Source organism: Engystomops pustulosus, chromosome 1 (assembly GCF_040894005.1).
Source record: "Engystomops pustulosus chromosome 1, aEngPut4.maternal, whole genome shotgun sequence".
Taxonomy (NCBI): Eukaryota; Metazoa; Chordata; class Amphibia; order Anura; family Leptodactylidae; genus Engystomops; species Engystomops pustulosus.
Window position 1 is genome coordinate 99,400,861 of NC_092411.1, and position 13,880 is coordinate 99,414,740.

Below are 13,880 nucleotides of genomic sequence, written 5' to 3' on the forward strand. Positions count from 1 at the left end.
GAATCAAGGTCACAAAAGGAAGTCAGGGCATCAGGAAAGCTTTGTCTAAGGCTACGAGGAACAACGATCCGGCAGGGGACACAGGAAGGGGCAAGAATTTAGGAAGTGCATGGTGGGAGGAAGGCAGAGCTTATATGCCACTGGATTAATGCACTGTAACACCTCAAATGGACCTATGAAAAGGGGACCCAGTTTGTAACTGGGGATCTTCAACTGAACATGCCTGGTGGACAGCCACACTTTGTCTCCTGGAGAGAAGACGGGAGTAGGCCTGCCTTTTTTGTCAGCCAGAGTTTTGGTGTGGACGGACGCCTGAAGCAGAGACTGACAAGTCTGTTCCCAGATGGATTTAAGGTCTTCTACCTACTATTCCGCAGTAGGAGCATAAGCAGACATGGAGACGGGTGGACGTGGATGCCTCGCGTATACAACAAAGAAAGGAGTGGCACTGGCAGACTCAGAATCCAGGGAGTTGTAGGAGAACTCTGCCCATGGCAGGAGAGTGGACCAGCCATCCTGTAAGGCAGAAACAAAATGGCAGAGATAAAAGCCTAGTATCTGATTAAACCTCTCGACTTGTCCATTAGACTGAGGGTGATACGCAGAAGAGAAGTACAATTTCATCTGAAGTTGGCGGCACAGAACACCAGAATCAGGAAATAAACTGGACCCCACAGTCGGAAACATTATGCAGGGGGAGACCATGAAGCCGTAAGATGTGAGTGAAGAACAGGCTGCAAAGCAAGGAGCAGATGGGAGACCTGGCAGTGGGACAAAATGGGACATTTAGGAGAACTGGTCTGTTACCACCCAGATGATGGTATTCCCAGAGGAAGAGGGAAGGTCAGTGACAAAGTCCATGGCCATGTGAGTCCACTGGCAGCTGGGTATAGGCAACGGCATCAGGAGACCAGCGGGTTTGAGGCCAGATGGCTTATTATGAGCACAGGAACCCACAAAATCCCGTACGTCTTGGACCAGATCTGTCCACCAATAGTAACGGGAAATGAGGGCTACAGAGTGCTGCACCCCAGGATGCCCAGCCACATTAGTTCAGAGAATGTTTCCTCTGCCGCCGGAGGCCAGAGTCTGGGATCAACAGCTTTTCCCGGTCCTTCAGAACATACTCCCCAGACAGCCAATGATCACCTTTAGGAAAGCCACAGCAATAAAAAACTTGATTGCACAAAGCAGATTAAAAGTGAATAACAAGGATACACATATCCGCAGCTCTGACATTTCGGGTGTCACCAAGTGCAAACACAAACTTTGTGCTGTGACACCATCAACAACGTTGCAACAACATTTACCTCTAAAAACACTGGAGAGACATTTAAAATAAAAAATGATCTTTCCTGTTCATCCAGCTTTGTCATATATCTGGTCGATTGCTTATGTGGCCATCAATATGTGGGAATAGACATAAAACCAAAATTGGTTTTTTGAAACAGAGCCTCTCTAAACATATCACTCTGATACATGGAGGTGATTTTTCCTGCATAAAAGTCACCCCAATTGAGCAAATAGCAGAAAATGTTCCGGCTCGTATAAAAACCCTTAATCGCAGGGAATCTTACTGGACATATAAGCTCAATACGTTGAGCCCACACGGATTAAATGAGGTTATCTATCTCCCGGGCCCCCTGCTCTCCCACCAGTGATTCTGTTTGTTTACCCTTATTAATAATAATATTAAAAAAATGAGGTATCATTCACCTTCTGGGCGGCTCACTGTGCTGCTGATCGGTGCTCAATTCCTCCTCGCGACGGACTGTGGTCCAGCAGCTGCGTCCTATTTTCAGTTTGCTTTCTGGGTTTGTCCCTCTGTGTTCTGCAGTTCTCCTGTCATCAGTCTCGGAGATAATGCACTATGCGCATAGATCACTTCCAAGTAAGGATCTGATTCTTCTCTTAATCATATTGTAAAAGATATACTTTTTCCCCATGTTGCATTAGTTGGATTGTACGCATTCATTTATTCTCTATTTGATTACGGCATGTCTTTTATCATTACCACCAGTATTTTTATTTTGTACAAAGTGACATATATATATGCAGTATTGATATTATCTCACAGCAATGTTTTTATATTATATTAACTGTCTATTTATTGAAACTATTTGTTTAAGAAGAATCCTGTACATGAACGGGAAAACCCCTGAACTTTGACCCCCGGTAACCCATGTGAGCACTCACACGTACTTCCGGGTTCCCAGTCAAACGACAGGATATAACATGTTTATTGTTCACTGTGTATCATGCCTGATGAAAGCCCCGGTCCGGGGCTGAAACGCGTCGCGTCCTATGTTTTAACAATAAAGCGGATTCCTTTATCAAATCGGACCTCCGCGTGAATCTTATGTGCAGCGCCATCCCAACCATTCTTTCGGGTAATATCATATCTTTACATCGTTCCGGGATCCATCGGCAGCTGTGTTCATCCATATCGCTACACGCTTATATCATCTGAATCAAGGTGAGTCCTGACTTATACCTTTACCAATGTGTCAAACGATATCACACGATAGCTGCGCCTCTTCTTTCCTCTTACATCTTACAGAAAAGAAGTGTGGAATGAATTGCTGGTAATAATTTGCAAAGCCCAGGAATCTCTGTATGGCATGATGTTCTACGGGGCAAGGGGCCGGGTGCACCTGTGACCCAGGATATGGGTCGCAGGGGCATCCGTGGTCATGATACAAATGTTTGAGGATTTCATTGGTCAAGGTTCTTCTTAGTATAACATTTGGTGGGTGGTCTGGAGACTACAGCCCAAACAGCCTATATTATAATCCACTACTGCTTTTGGTTAACGAACTGATTTTAAATTTAACCCCTTTAACCCCTAAAGCAACATTTCACCTTCCTGACAAAGCCCATTTTTTCAAATCTTACATATGCAATTATAAGTTGTTAAAACTTATTGCATCCAGGTGATTTTGAAATTGTTTTTTCATGACACCACATTTTTATTACCGTTAATTGAAAAATTTTTATGATATGTTTTGCTTTTTTTATGAAAAAAGAGGAAAAAGTCTTGATTTTCAAAATTTAGAATTTTCTACTTTTTCAACACAGTCATAATTGCAAAATAACTTAATAACTAACAATTATCGAATGTCTGCTTTTTGTTGACATGGATTTTTATGCATCCTCTCATTTTTTAGAATGTTTTGAGGCCAAGAACCTTATCAGTTACATTTTCATAAAAACGCTAAATCATAGTTTTGAAAGACCTTTCCAGTCACTTTGAAAGGCCTAAATGATAGTAAAACTGCATAAACTAACCCATTATAGAATCTAGACCCCTCACGGTAAGTAAAATAACTTTTATGAAGTTTGTTAACCCTTTATTTATTTTATGATTTGAATCATTTTGAAATTTTTTGGCTAAATGCAGGTAATTTTTTTTTACACTTTCTCATTATATAAAATACCAGGATGATCCACAAAGTTGCACCATTCAAACCAGATTTGCATTGTAACCTTTTAAAGGCTATTGACTTTTTGGCAATTTGGACATTTAATGGCTTATTTTTTGCGAAATAAGATGCCCTTTAGTGGGTTTTTAGCTAATTAATGAGATTTAGAGATGAGCGAGCACTAAAATGCTCGGGTGCTCGTTATTTGAGACAAACTTTTCCCGATGCTCGAGTGCTCGTCTTGAATAATGAGCCCCATTGAAATCAATGGGAGACTCGAGCATTTTTCAAGGGGACCAAGGGTCTGCACAGGGAAGCTTGGCCAAACACCTGGAAACCTCAGAAAAGGATGTAAACACCATGGGAATGGACAGGAAACAGCAGGGGCAGCATACATGGATGCCTCTGGGGCTGCTTAATCGCACCATTATGCCAAAATTATGGGCAACAGCATGACCATGACAGAGTGACCGAATGAGGCTAGTTAGCATCTAAAACATCCAATAATTGACCCTGACACTATAGGGGACGGCATGCAGAGGCAGCGGCAGGCTAGAGAGTGTCATGGCGACATACCCTAAATGGACTCAGGCTTCAAACCAATGGGTGGCATAGAGGAACCAAAGGAGGTGAGAAAGAAGCGCTGAAATTATTTCCTATGTGAACAAAAGGTTGACGGTATATTTAGTCGATAACACAGCATGGTGGCGACATAGTGACCAAGTTCCATAACGTATCTGGTGAAACACCCGAAAAATGAGCCTGACACAGCTCGTTTGATAAGGGGACGACATGTGGAGGCAGCCATGGAGACGACTTCCATGATTAAGAGTGACAGTATGGGGCATCCACATTGCGCTTCTATGAATGAAACTTCAGGTCTCCAGCATGGCGGCGACAGATGGGCCGAGTTCCATTATGTATCTGTGAAACATCTGAAAATTCTGCCTGACACAGCTCGTTTGATAAGGGGATGCTGTATATATATATGCCTAATCTTGGGATGGAGCTGGCGGTCCGCTGCCAGGCGAGCTTTCGCCTGTCCAAGCCCCTGTCTCTCGGCTCCTCCCCACCCAAAATGGGACTGGGGGCCAACAGCGTTTACTTTGAAAAAATTATAATTTTCAAAGCAGGCGGGGTAATTTGAATATTTCACCTAGGAATAATGGAATAGCATAGCGGTTCTATTTTTAATTGTTTTTTCGTAAATGGTTCCATGATTAAGAGCGACAGTATGGGGCATCCATATTGCGCTGCTATGATTGCAACTTCAGGTCTCCAGCATAGCGGCGACAGATGGGCCGAGTTCCATTATGTATCTAGTGAAACACCCTAAAATTCTGCCTGACACAGCTCGTTTGATAAGGGGACGATGTATGGAGGCAGTAAAGTAGTAGTAGATTAAAGGTGCTGCAGTTAAAACTATGTTAGTTGGATCTTGGGATGGAGCTGGCGGTCCGCTGCCAGGCGTGCTTTCGCCTATCCAAGCCCCAGTCTCTCGGCTCCTCCCCAAACAGCACTTCTAAGAACCTTTTGTATAAGATCAAGTGTAGTAGTGTTCTTATAAGTTTGGGTTATGGCGGGTGAGGGGAATGTAAACAGATGCGCATGAAGTGCTGAAATAATATCGGTAAATGATAAAAGTTTGCCAGTATATTTTGTGGATAACACAGCAGGGTGGCGACAAAGTTAACAAGTTTGATGTGGAAGTCATGAAAACAACCCAAAATTCTGCCTGACACAGCTCGTTTGAAAAGGGGACGAGGTATGGAGGCAGCTATAGAGATGACGTGTGGAGGTAGCAATGGAGACAACGTGTGGAGGCAGCTAAAAAGACGATGTGTGGAGGCTGCTATGGAGACAATTTAATTTGGATAGTGCCTGTATGTGGCAGTCCAAAAAAGTTTTCAAACCAGAGGAGCAGGTAGGTGGTCCTCCAGAAAAATTAAATAGATTGAGTGCCTGTATGTGGCGCTCCCAAAAATTGTTTAAATCAGAGGACCGGGTAGGTGGCCCTCCAGAAAAATTAAATACATAGAGTACTATAGCTAGAGCCAGTTGGCCCTGGCAAAAAATAGCCAGTTTCCTCTGCTTTAGTGTACAAAGAGGAGGAGAAGGAGGAAAATGAGGAGGAAAGTGCATAAATTATTCAGGTTGAGCTTCCTTCACCTGGTGGAGAATGGAAATCCTTAGAAATCCAGGCTTTATTCATCTTGATAAGCGTCAGCCTGTCAGCGCTGTCAGTCGACAGGCATGTACGCTTATCGGTGATGATGCCACCAGCTGCACTGAAAACCCGCTCGGACAACACGCTAGCGGCAGGGCAGGCAAGAACTTCCAAGGCGTACAATGCCAGTTCGTTCCACATGTCCAGCTTTGAAACCCAGTAGTTGTAGGGAGCTGTGTGATCTTTTAGGACGATGGTATGGTCAGCTACTTACTCCCTCACCATCTTTCTGTAAGGTTCAGCCCTACTCTGCCGAGACTGGGGACAGGTGACAGTGTCTTGCTGGGGTGACATAAAACTGGCAAAGGTCTTGTAAAGTGTACCCCTGCCAGTGCTGGACAAGCTGCCTGCTCGCCTACTCTCCCTCGCTACTTGTCCCGCAGAAGTACGCACTCTGCCGCTAGCGCTGTCAGAAGGGAAATAGTGTTTCAGCTTGTGCACCAGGGCCTGCTGGTATTCATGCATTCTCACACTCCTTTCCTCTCCAGGGATGAGAGTGGAAAGATTTTGCTTGTACCGTGGGTCCAAGAGAGTGAATACCCAGTAATCGGTGCTGGAATAAATTCTTTGAATGCGAGGGTCACGGGAAAGGCAGCCTAGCATGAAATCTGTCATATGCGCCAGAGTCCCAACTCGCAAGAATTCACTCCCCTCACTGGCATGACTGTCCATCTCCTCCTCCTCCAACTCCTCCAACTCCTCTTCTTCTGCCCATACACGCTGAACAGTGAAGGTCTGAGCAATGCTCCACTCTTCTGTTTCACCAACATTCTCCTCCGCTTCCTCCTCATCCTCCTCCACCTCCTCCGATATGCGCTGAGAAACAGACCCGAGGGTGCTTTGGCTATCAACAAGGGAATCTTCTTCCCCAGTCTCTTGTGACGAGCGCAACGATTCTGACTTCATGCTGGCCAGAGAGTTTTTCAACAGGCCAAGCAGCGGGATGGTGAGGCTGATGATGGCGGCATCGCTACTGACCATCTGTGTTGACTCCTCAAAGTTACTCAGCACCTGACAGATATCAGACATCCACGTCCACTCCTCATTGTAGACTTGATAAAGCTGACTGACCTGACTACCAGTTCTGGTGGAAGTTGACATCTGGCAGTCTACAATCGCTCTGCGCTGCTGGTAAACTCTGGATAACATGGTTAATGTTGAATTCCACCTCGTGGGCATGACGCACAACAGTCGGTGAGTGGGCAGTTGGAGGCGGTGCTGCGCTGCCCTGAGAGTGGCAGCATCTGTGCTGGACTTCCTGAAATGCGCACAGATGCAGCGCACCTTCGTGAGCAAATCAGACAGATTGGGGTATGTCTTGAGGAAACGCTGAACTATGAGATTTAACACATGGGCCAGGCATGGCACGTGTCAGTCTGCTGAGTTGCAGAGCCGCCACCAGGTTACGGCCGTTGTCACACACAACCACGCCTGGCTTCAGGTTCAGCGGTGCCAGCCACAGATCAGTCTGCGCCGTGATGCCCTGTAATAGCTCTTGGGCGGTGTGCCTTTTATCGCCTAGGCTCAGCAGTTTGAGCACCGCCTGCTGTCGCTTAGCGATGGCACTGCTGCTGTGCCTAGAGCTACGGACTGATGGCGCCATGTCCACGGATGGTAATTCGGAGGAGGAGGAGGCATAGTAGGCCTTTGAGAGCTGGACCGAGGTAGGCCCCGCAATCTAGTATATGACCAGACGCAGGGTCAGACTCGGTCCCAGCCTCCACCAAGTTAACCCAATGTGCCGTCAGCGATATATAGTGGCCCTGCCCGGCAGCACTCCTCCACGTGTCCGTGGTCAGGTGGACCTTGTCAGAAACGACGTTGGTCAGGGCACGGATGATGTTCTCTGACACGTGCTTGTGCAGGGCTGGGACGGCACATCGGGAAACGTAGTGGCGGCTGGGGACCAAATACCGAGGAGCGGCCGCCGCCATGAGGTTTCGAAAGGCCTAGGTCTCTACCAGCCTATAGGGCAGCATCTCCAGGCTAAGCACATTGGAGATGTGGACGTTGAGGGCTTGGGCGTGTGGGTGGGTTGCTCTATACTTCCTTTTGCGCTCCACCCTTTGGAGTATGGAGAGCTGAACGCTGGTGGATGCTGTGGAGGATCGTGGAGGCGAAGATGGGGTTTTCGCACGGGAGGTGTTTGGGCCGGGGTCCTGGGCAGGGGACTGACTAGCAGATGACACAGGGGAAGGAGCAGTGGTGTGCCCGGCCGGAGGTGAACGGGCTTGGTGCCATTCAGTGGGGTGTTTAGCATTCATATGCCTGCGCATACTGGTGGTAGTTAAGTTAGTAGTTGTGGAACCCCGGCTGATCCTGGTTTGGCACAGGTTGCACACCACAGTCCGTCAGTCATCCGGTGTTTCTTTAAAGAACCTCCAGACTTCTGAAAATCTAGCCCTCGCCACGGGAGCTTGACTATGGGAAACATTTGGCGCTGATGCACCAGCTCTGGCCCTGCCTCTCCGTCTGGCCCCACCACTGCCTCTTCCAACCTGTTCTGCTATAGGACTCGCTTCCGTCTCAGAAGCACTGTGTTCACCCGGCCTATCAACCCAGCTTGGGTCTGTCACCTCATCATCCTCCGATCCCTTAGTCTGCTCCCCCTTCGGACTTCTTGCCCTGATACCAACTTCACCACTGTCTGACAACCGTGTCTCCTCATCGTCCGACACTTCTTTACACACTTCTTCCACTACGTCAATAATGTCATCATCACCCAAAGACTGCGACCGGTGGAAAACCTGGGCATCGGAAAATAGCTCAGCAGCAACCGGACAACTGGTTTGTGACTGTGGGAAGGGTCCAGAAAACAGTTCCTCAGAGTATGCCGGTTCAAATGCCAAATTTTGCTGGGAGGGGGCAGACTGGGGGGAAGGAGGCTGAGGTGGAGGAGCCGGAGGACTGCTGATTTCGGTGACATGGGTGGACTGCATGGAAGACTGACTGGTGGATAAATGGCTAGAAGCATTGTCTGCAATCCACAACATCACCTCTTCGCACTGTTCTGGCCTCAACAGTGCTCTACCATGAGTCCAAGTAACTTGAGACATGATGAACCTAGAGAGTGTAGCTCTGCGGCGTTCTCCTGCACCCTCATCAGCAGGTGGTGTCTCACCCCGCCCAGGACCACGGCCTCCGACCCCTGCAGTAGTTGGACGCCCACGTCCACGCCCTCGTCCTCTACCCCTAGCCCTCGGGTTAAACATTTTCCAAATTAAAGTGTAAACTTTAAATTGTTTTTTTTTTGTGTTTATTTATTTTATTTTATTTTTTTAAACAAAACGATGCTATCCTATTGCTATGGCTAGTTTCTAACCTACACTGACAGCACAAAACTGGGCTTTGTGCTGTGCCTGATGACTTTGAGTTATAAAAAGAAATAAATGTAAAAAAAAATAAATCAGCAGACTGTGCCTAATTCAAATCAAACCCCTAATAAATTGTCCCACTTTGGTGTTTGAGGTGGAGATGTGTGTCACTAAGAGCTAAACACAACGGTCACAAGTCTCCCAGCAAATTCCTCACAATATGGTACTAGCTGCACTACTAATGCCAGCAAGCCCAGCCACAAGGAAACCAAAAAAAAGTAAAATATAATGCTATTGTAGGCCTAAGTAAGCCGTTGGGGTTCTCCTATGGCTATTTTCTAGCCTACACTGAAAGCACACTGCTTTGCCAGATTACTTTAAGTTCTAAAAAGAAATAAACGTAAAAAAAAATAAATCAGCAGACTGTGCCTAATTCAAATCAAACCCCTAATAAATTGTCCCACTTCTGTGTTTGAGGTGGATATGTGTGTCACTAAGAGCTAAACACAACGGTCGCAAGTCTCCCTGCAAATTACTCACAATATGGTACTAGCTGCACTACTAATGGCAGCAAGCCCAGCCACAGGCAAACCAAAAAAAAGTAAAATAAAACGTTATTGTAGCCCTAAGAAGGGCTGTTGGGTTCTTGTAGAATCACTGCTGCCTAACACTATTCTAATAGAACAGCCTAACGCTTTCCCTGGCCAGCAGCAGCTCTCTCCCTAGCGGCATCCAGACAGAGAATGATGCGAGCAGGGGCTAGTCTATTCCAGGGTCACCTGATCAGGCCAGCCAACCACTGCTATCGATGTGTAAGGGTACCACGTCATGCTGGGTGGAGTGCAGAGTCTCCTGGCTTGTGATTGGCTCTGTTTCTGGCCGCCAAAAATCACAACGGCGGGAGATGCCATTTTCTCGAGCGGGCGAAGTATTTGTCCGAGCAACGGACGTATGTTCGCTCATCTCTAGTGCCCACGCGCCGCCAGGATTTAATTGACTCCGGCTGCATTCCCAGTGTCATTTAAATGGTTGCAATATGCAGCAAAAGCCCACCTGGTATGGAGAGGATTCAGCCTGTGAGCTCTCCCCCAGCCAGCATATGACGTAGTAATACATAATATTTCGTAAAGGGGTTAAATCCCCTTTACCCACTACAAAATGTTATCCAGCAGTTGAAATAATATGAACTATCATAGAAAAATGAATAAAAAAGACATCAATTACTAATTTAGTAAACATTTTGGGGACCAACATGTACCTTTAGTTCCTGTGCAGATCTTTACATCTCTGTGGCAATAGATTAAACACAAACCACATCTTTAGATACATTTGATAGAAAGAAATGGTTGTAAAGAATCAGAAAGAACTGAAAAAATCCTGAAACGTTTAAACTGACCTCTATAGATGCAGATTAATAACCCTGTATGGTATAATAGCAGGTATAATATCTTCCACTTAGGTCCATGTGGAAATCTGCACTTATTAACACTGTGTTTTTCAGATATTTCAGACCTTCCTGAAACCTAAATGATGTAGGTGAATAGGAGTTCTTCTGTTCCCCACAGATTCCCCCTAATCTTTTACACTGCATTATTTACATCAAATAAATTATGTGGTAATTATCACTTTATCTTGTCTGCTATAAATAATGGAAAGGTATAATAGAACTTTCCAAATACAGATGTTAATTTAGCCTTAAGTGATTTTCACACTGGACAGTATTTTGCATCAGTATTTTAAATCCCAAATCAGCAATTTATCCTAAGCACAGAATTTGTTCAAATCTTTCAATTATGTGTTTTCTCTGTTGGATCCGTTTCTTAATTTTGCTTACAAATGCTGATGCAAAATACTGACCATGTTACAGTCTTGTGTAAGTAGGAGAGGTGTCACCTAATAGTAGGGGATTTGGGATGCTTTATATAATTTCAAAAGGGGGGTTCTGCATAGCAGGGATGGCATTATATGTAGATAAGTTCATGAAGAGGCATGGTATAGCAGACATCTGTATATAAAATCATGAGTTAATTAAAAGACATCCACCATGGATGCATGGATGGTGGATGATTACTACTGTACTACTACCTCCCCTTCCCATCATGTTTGGCTGACGCAGTGCTCACTGCAACTTAGGCAGCTCTGCTGCCTGTAGAAATGTGAATGCACAAGATTTGCAGAGAGCAAGTGATGTCAAACTCTGCAAACACTGTAGGCGGCACAAAGCAGGGCCGGGAGAGTGAACATACTGGGGCACATTTACTTACCTGTCCTGCGCGATCCATGAAAGTGCAATAACTGACCAGAATGCACATGTGCCGCGATTCAAGAAGATTGTGCACCCGATTTCCTGCATGTGTCTCTTCCCTGATCAGGTCCGCCGGAGTTCACCTTTTCCGGTGGATGTAAGTGCTTGATTTTGCGACACATTTTATATGTTAAATCCTGCGCTCCGTCTGAATCAGTCAGATTGTCCGACGGCCCGCCCCCGATTTCTGTCGCATGAAACCAGGCACTAGTGTGCCAAAATCCGATCCCATGCATCACAATCCCCTGTCTCATTGGCGCGATCCTGAAAATGTTGGAAAACCCGACAGAAATGCAATTGCGGGACCCTTAGTAAATAAGCCCCGTTAAATGCTGGCAGGAATAACAGAAAAGGTTTTTTTTTTCCGAAAAATGCAGCCATTCCAGTTAATAACAAAAGCAGATTCCAGCAAAGCATGACTGGATGGCCAGGTGATTAGTAATCATCTACTATCAGTGAATCTGATGCTAGATGTCTTTTAATAATTGTTGTTTACTAAATTGCTTACTATAAACCCAGAACAATTAAATTTTTATATTTACATGTGTGTGATTGTTTGATGGACTACAGGAGGGTGAGAGAAACATCATACGCTGGTGCATGATATGCCAGCATATGATAAAATCCCCCAAAGAGTTAACTGCTTGTTCTGCAACAGAACCTTTGAATAGAAACACATTTATTTTAGTAATGTTAATACAAACTGTGCATAACATGTTTTAATTTTAAAAAATCCACATTTTTATGTGCCTGCTTAAAAGAACTACTATTGTACATTTACAAAAAAAGGTATAGATAACAATAATTCTAGCTCCTGTTAAAATATCCTTTTATGGCCTGTTTTACTTGTCTGTTTCTTAATGTATAGATGAAAGGGTTCAGCATGGGTGTTATTATTGTGTTTAGTACAACTGCCAATCTGTTAAAGGGGTATTCCGGGAATATGATTGTCTGACACAAAAACCCTTGATGATATAAATAAATTAATACAGCAATACTCAATGTAATTAGTCACAAAACGGAGCTAAAATAATATGATTTTATGATTTACAAAATTTAGGGCCTCTTTAAAGTAGGTGGAGTTATCACTAAGATGGCCGCCACTGGAAACTACAAGTTCCATGATTCTTTAGTTCTCAGTAACTCCTCCTACCACTTATGCTCTGCTAACAGTGATGATGTAACAGGTTTTCTTGCTCTGTTACCATAGTAATGATGTGTAACTGCCATCACCACAACACTGATCATACTGGATGCACTGCAACCAACCGACTACAGCCAAACGTAGTGGTGATCACATGACCCTGCCCAGGCAGGTACAGGACATGTGATGTGGACATGTGACCAGCGGCCATCTTCTTTTCTGCGACGGACCGCGCGGAGGAAATTAACGGACTGATTAAAGGGCCGGTAGCATTTTAATTCTTCATTACAGTCTATTTCACCAGCATTTTCTGCTAAGGGGAGCAAAATTTTAAATAACAACTAATTACACATTAGCTTATATTTTGAGTGCCCACTTGTATATGAATTATGCTGATTCCTGGAATACCCCTTTAAAGTCAAAGATAAATCCCTTAACAGAACGCAAACACATGAGGACTGAGCCTGAATAGAATATGAAAACAAGGATAAGGTGGGAAGAACAGGTTGAAAAAGTCTTCCATCGCTGTCCACCTGACTTTATATTAAAAATGGCTATGATAATGAGTGTATAGGATATTGCAATACATACAAGTGATCCGAGAACAGTTAGCGAAGAAGCTATGAGAATTAGAAGTTTTATAAGGCTAGTGTCCCCACAGGCAAGTTTTAGAATTGGACCAATGTCACAAAAAAAATGGTCAATAACTTTGGGACGACAAATTGGTATGTTGTAAGTAATAATAGTTGTAGGTAAAGTGTCTACAAAGCCAAATAACCAAGAAAATACAGTGAAGAAGATGCATAACCTATTGTTCATCACAGTAACATAATTTAAAGGTTGACATATTGCTACATACCTATCAAAAGCCATAACAGCCAGAAGAAGAAAATCAACAGAAGCTAAGACAAAGTAGAAATAACACTGGAAATAGCAACCCCAGTGGGAGATTTCACGGTTTCCAAATCCAATTATGGAAAGAAACTTTGGTGTGACTGTGGAAGTGACAAATATTTCTACTATGGAAAGATTAGAAAGAAAGAAATACATGGGAGTATGGAGAGTACGATTTCCCAAGATTGTAGTTATAATGAGAATATTTCCGATCAAAGTGATCAAGTATGAGACCAGGAGGAGGAAGAAAATAGTGATCCTAAGTGATCCATAATAATGGAATTCTGCAAGAAGAATAATACTAGTGGAGTTCAACATTTTCATCGAGATTTGGCTTCACAGTTGTCCGTGTTGGACGGTTTTGTCGGAAGACTAAAAAAACAGGAAATTACTCTTGAAACTTAAAATGGTGAGAGATAGAAATCATTAGATAAATTGTTATATGAGGAAAGCTTACTTCTGACTCCTGTATTTTTCAGAATAAGTACCAATCGATTTTTGTCTCTCCCAATATTACACAAGGATTGGATTTTTTAATCTTTAACAGAATTGTGTAACTTTTAAGGCTCAGTTA

At 44.3% G+C, this 13,880-nt stretch overlaps 1 protein-coding gene across 1 annotated transcript; it reads right to left on the bottom strand.

The window, feature by feature from the left end:
• Positions 1-1,048: 1,048 nt before the first annotated feature.
• On the bottom strand, positions 1,049-13,630 carry LOC140117329 (olfactory receptor 6J1-like). Its single transcript, XM_072133962.1, has 2 exons — positions 12,862-13,630; positions 1,049-1,149 (listed from the first exon to the last, which is right to left on the bottom strand). Exons 1-2 carry the CDS (start codon positions 13,628-13,630, stop codon positions 1,049-1,051), a joined length of 870 nt encoding a protein of 289 aa, XP_071990063.1.
• Between the last annotated feature and the right edge of the window lie 250 nt (positions 13,631-13,880).

Excerpts from the sequence above, each read along its gene's own strand:
- LOC140117329 (XM_072133962.1), bottom strand. The coding sequence starts at position 13,630 with ATGAAAATGTTGAACTCCACTAGTATTATTCTTCTTGCAGAATTCCAT. Across the intron at positions 1,150-12,861 it reads TTCAGGCTCAGTCCTCATGT|GTGATCATTGGCTGTCTGGG; the intron begins GTTTGCGTTCTG and ends GCTTTCCTAAAG.